General features: G+C 51.4%; 1 protein-coding gene across 1 annotated transcript; it reads left to right on the top strand.

The window, feature by feature from the left end:
- The first annotated feature begins 1690 nt into the window (after window positions 1-1690).
- LOC123137864 (pentatricopeptide repeat-containing protein At1g31920) lies at window positions 1691-3971 on the top strand. Its single transcript, XM_044557720.1, has one exon. The coding sequence runs from the start codon at window positions 1974-1976 to the stop codon at window positions 3816-3818; it is 1845 nt and encodes a 614-aa protein (XP_044413655.1). The 5' UTR covers window positions 1691-1973; the 3' UTR covers window positions 3819-3971.
- Window positions 3972-4230: the final 259 nt, after the last annotated feature.

Here is a 4230-nt window from a genome sequence, read left to right as displayed (position 1 = left end):
ATGAAAGTAATATTTATTTGAAAAGGTGAATATTTGTGAAATATCCATCAACATTTTTCAAAATTTCAATTTTTTAAAAAAACAATTTTTAAATGTTTGATTTTGTTTAAAATTCAAAAATATTACGTCATTTTCCAAAAAATGAACATTTTTTGAAATTTCTGGAATATTTTTTAAAAATAAAAAATGGAAAGTACATAAACGAATAGGAAAATTAAAAAATTAAAAAGAACTAAAAACAAAACCAGTAAAAGCTGGTAAAGAAATTACAAAAAGCTTCTAGAAAGTTCCTAAAACTAAGAAATCAGGAATCAAAACCTAACTAAATGATGGGCCGGCCCAGATTAGACACTCAACTTGCTCGAATGCGATTTGTGGACATTCCGTCGCAGTAAGTGACAAATAGTAGGAATCACCATGGTTTCCTTTTTTTTTTGAGGGGTCGAATCACCATGGTTTCCTAGTGCCACCAACCACTGCGTGTCTTTAGCACAAAAGTACAAAAAATGATGGTGCACCTCCCGCAACTAGGAAAAGTGTCGCCGACAGGGAAATCTTAACGGGCCAGCCATCGATGTGGCCCATTTATACAAATCTTTCTATATTTTATGAAAAAATAAATAAAATGGAAATATTGCCAAATTTAAGTTTAATAATGGATAAAACATATTCCTACATACAATAAGAATGTTCATGTTTTTCCAAATTCATACGTATGAGATGAGTTGTTCGCCTATGTTAGAATTGGTGTTTATATAATTTTAGAATGTTTACATATATCCCTCCGAAAGGCAAACAAAAAACAAATATTAAAAAAAAGTGTGTCTAAGGCTCATTTAGATGTGACATACTGACATTACTATGTCGCACCTAAATAAAACACGAAAGAACAACCTTTCGTCTGTGGTGTAATAAGACATTTGCAAAAAGGGAGTAGGACGATGTATGTTTGATTTGGAAATCATTATTTTGGTTGATGTTCATAGCCGTTAGATAGATAGATTTTCTCCCCTCTTCTCATCCAAAAATATATACTTCCTCTGTAAACAAATATAAGACCCTCTTTATGCAGAGGTAGTACTTTCTTGTCACTTTAATTTCACACAGAATCTTTAAACTTAGACCACATGATTCTTTGTGTCGATTGAGAAATGGTCATTCCTTTGAGAAATAGCAAAACCGATCACACATTTGCACCACCACATGACATGGTACTGAAGACCAAGCGGCCTGATTGGTAAGCTACTACCTCCGTCTCGATGAATAAATCATTCGCGTAGTTTTAGGTCGACGATTTAACTATCTAAATATATATTATATGTGATAAAATATATATATTTAGAAACAACATCCGTGTAAAAATCTACGCGTATACTTTTCATGACATATAACACATATTTAATTCCTCAAATCGATGACCTAGAATTATGCGAATGATTTATTCACCTAAACGGAGGTAGTACCAAAAAATTGCTATCAATGACACGGCACTGAAAAACTAAGATAACCATGAAAGATCCGATCCTAAATCTATTTCTAGGGTGGATCCAAGTCCTAAGTAACACGAGCGATTAATTAGACATTCAGAGTATGGCCCCGGCTGCCATCCTGTCGCAGTGTCGCTGCTTGCCCAGTTGGCCGGGCAATGGACCTTATCCTCAGCCTAATGACGCCGTGACAGCATCGATTATGCCCATCCGCCATTTGTCCGCTCCATACCCCTGGATGGCATTCCACAGCCCATGAAAATCCCAGCACCGCTTCCCAGCCACGAAATCCTTCCACCCCGCGCAGTTCCATCTCCGCATCGAGTGAACAACTAGGAATCTGGAGAGGGACGTGGGATTTTCACTCCTCGCGGTAACCAATTCGTGTGGACGCCCGAGCTCCATGTTAGCCACTCGTTCGCAGTTCGACGATGGTACGGTCTCACTTTCGTCGCCCGCGCTGCCCCGCACGCCGATGGTAGTGCCATGGTGGGAGGTCTAGTGCTCCCCCAGCCGCAGCACCAGGCCGCCACGCCAAGAACCGCCGCCCCGGCGCCGGCGACCACGACGCAAGCGCTGGAGCAGGCGCCATGCTGCGCCACGGTCTCGGCGCGGCTCGTGCGTGGCCTGGACGAGGTCAGGAAGGCGCACGCGAGGAACTTCAAGCTCGGCCTCGACCGCTCCCCGCCGCACTTGCGGCCGCTCCTCGCGGCGTGCGCGCTCGGGGAGTGGCCGGGCAGCATGGAGTACGCGGCGGCCATCTTCGCCACGCTCGACGAGCCGGAGGCGTTCGACTACAACACTCTGATGCGCGGTCACGTCGTCGGTGGCCGCGCCCCCGCGGCCGCCCTGCGGCTGTACGTCGACATGCTCCACAACGGCGTCGAGCCCGACGGCTACACGTTCCCGTTCATCCTCAAGGCGTGCGCACAGCTCGCGGCGTTGCGGCAAGGGAGGCAGCTGCAGGGACACGCCGTGAAGCTCGGGTTCCTCGAGCACGACGAGCACGCGCAGAACAGCCTCATCAGCTTCTACGGCAAGTGCGGCGAGCCGGAGCTGGCGCGCCGGGCGTTCGAGCAGATGGAAGCCGGGGAGAGGACGGCGGCGTCCTGGAGCGCGCTGCTCGCGGCGTATACGAAGGCCGGGCAGTGGGCTGATTGCCTCGAGTCGTTCGGCGCGATGGCGCGCCACGGGTGGAGGCCCGACGAGAGCTCCATGGTGAGCGCGCTCTCGGCGTGCGCGCACCTGGGCGCCTACGACGTCGGCCGGAGCGTCCACTGCGCGCTGCTGAGGAATACCGTGACGCTGAACACGTTCATGGAGACGTCCCTGGTGGACATGTACTCCAAGTGCGGCTGCATCGAGAAGGCAATGGCGGTGTTCGACAGAATGGACGGCAAGAAGAACGAGTGGACGTACAGCGCCATGGTGTCCGGCTTGGCGTTGCACGGGAACGGGCGCAAGGCGCTGCAGGTGTTCGACGCGATGATCAGGGAGGGACACCAGCCCGACGAGGCCGTGTACGTCGGCGTGCTGAACGCGTGCAGCCGCTCGGGGCTGCTCGAGGAAGGCCTCCGGTGCTTCGACTGGATGCGGCTTGAGCGCAAGGTGGCTCCCAATGCGCAGCACTACGGTTGCATGGTGGACCTCATGGCCCGCGCGGGGAGGCTGGACGAAGCGCGCGCTCTCATCGCGAGCATGCCAACGGGTCCCACGGACACGGCCTGGCGGAGCCTGCTCAATGCCTGCCGGATCCACGGCGACATCAAGCTCGCCGGGCGGGCGCTGCGGGAGCTGGCGCGCCTCGGCGGTGCCGTCGCCGGCGACTACATAATCCTCGCGGATATGCACGCCCGGGCCAAGAATTGGGACGAGGCGACCGCGCTCCGGACGGAGGCGGTGGAAAGGGGCCTAGCGCAGGCGCCGGGGTTCAGCGCCGTGGAGGTGCAGGGCGAGATGCACCGGTTCACGTCGCAGGACCGGTCGCACCCCCGGGCGGCCGACATCTACGAGATGCTCCACCAGATGGAGTGGCAGCTCCGGTTCGAGGGCTACAAGCCAGACACGTCGGAGGTGGCGCTGGACGCGGACGACGAGGAGAAGCGGAGCGCCGTCGCCGCCCACAGCCAGAAGCTGGCCATGGCGTTCGGGCTGCTCAGCACGCCGGAAGGGACTCCGGTGAGGATCGTCACCAACCTCCGGATGAGCAATGAGTGCCACGCCTACAGCGCGCTGATATCGGAGATCTTCGGGAGGGAGGTCGTTGTCAGGGACCGGAACCGTTTCCACCGGTTCAGGCGTGGCACCTGCAGCTGCGGGAACTATTGGTAGCGCCAGACAATAACTGTGAATTGTATCAGATTCTGATGGGATGGTGTAAATATGGGCTATTGAATTTTCATCCAAGCGTATGCGATTGATTTATTTGTTGTGAATGGATTATATGGTGATTTTTTTAAGCCAGAATTATATGGTGTAGATCAATGCGGCAACGTGTGTAATGTTAATGTGCTGTACTTGAAAATCTTTTTTCATGTCTTTTTTTTAGGATCAATATTGCCGCTTTATTTAATTGTATGCGTTCGGAATCTCATCCGAAATTACATCAAGAACACGGTCCGGGGTAATCCCCAACCACACCTTACAAAGTTCATCACCGACACCGACTCTGCTAACTTATGTGTGGCAACATTAGCAAAGCGACGAACCCACGAAACTTTAAAGTAGGAAAACGAAGCGAGCA

The sequence above is a fragment of the Triticum aestivum genome, chromosome 6B (assembly GCF_018294505.1).
Source record: "Triticum aestivum cultivar Chinese Spring chromosome 6B, IWGSC CS RefSeq v2.1, whole genome shotgun sequence".
In the NCBI taxonomy this organism is placed as follows: domain Eukaryota; kingdom Viridiplantae; phylum Streptophyta; class Magnoliopsida; order Poales; family Poaceae; genus Triticum; species Triticum aestivum.
The sequence above is the reverse complement of the archived record's forward strand: the minus strand, read 5'-3'. Positions and strand labels throughout refer to the sequence as shown.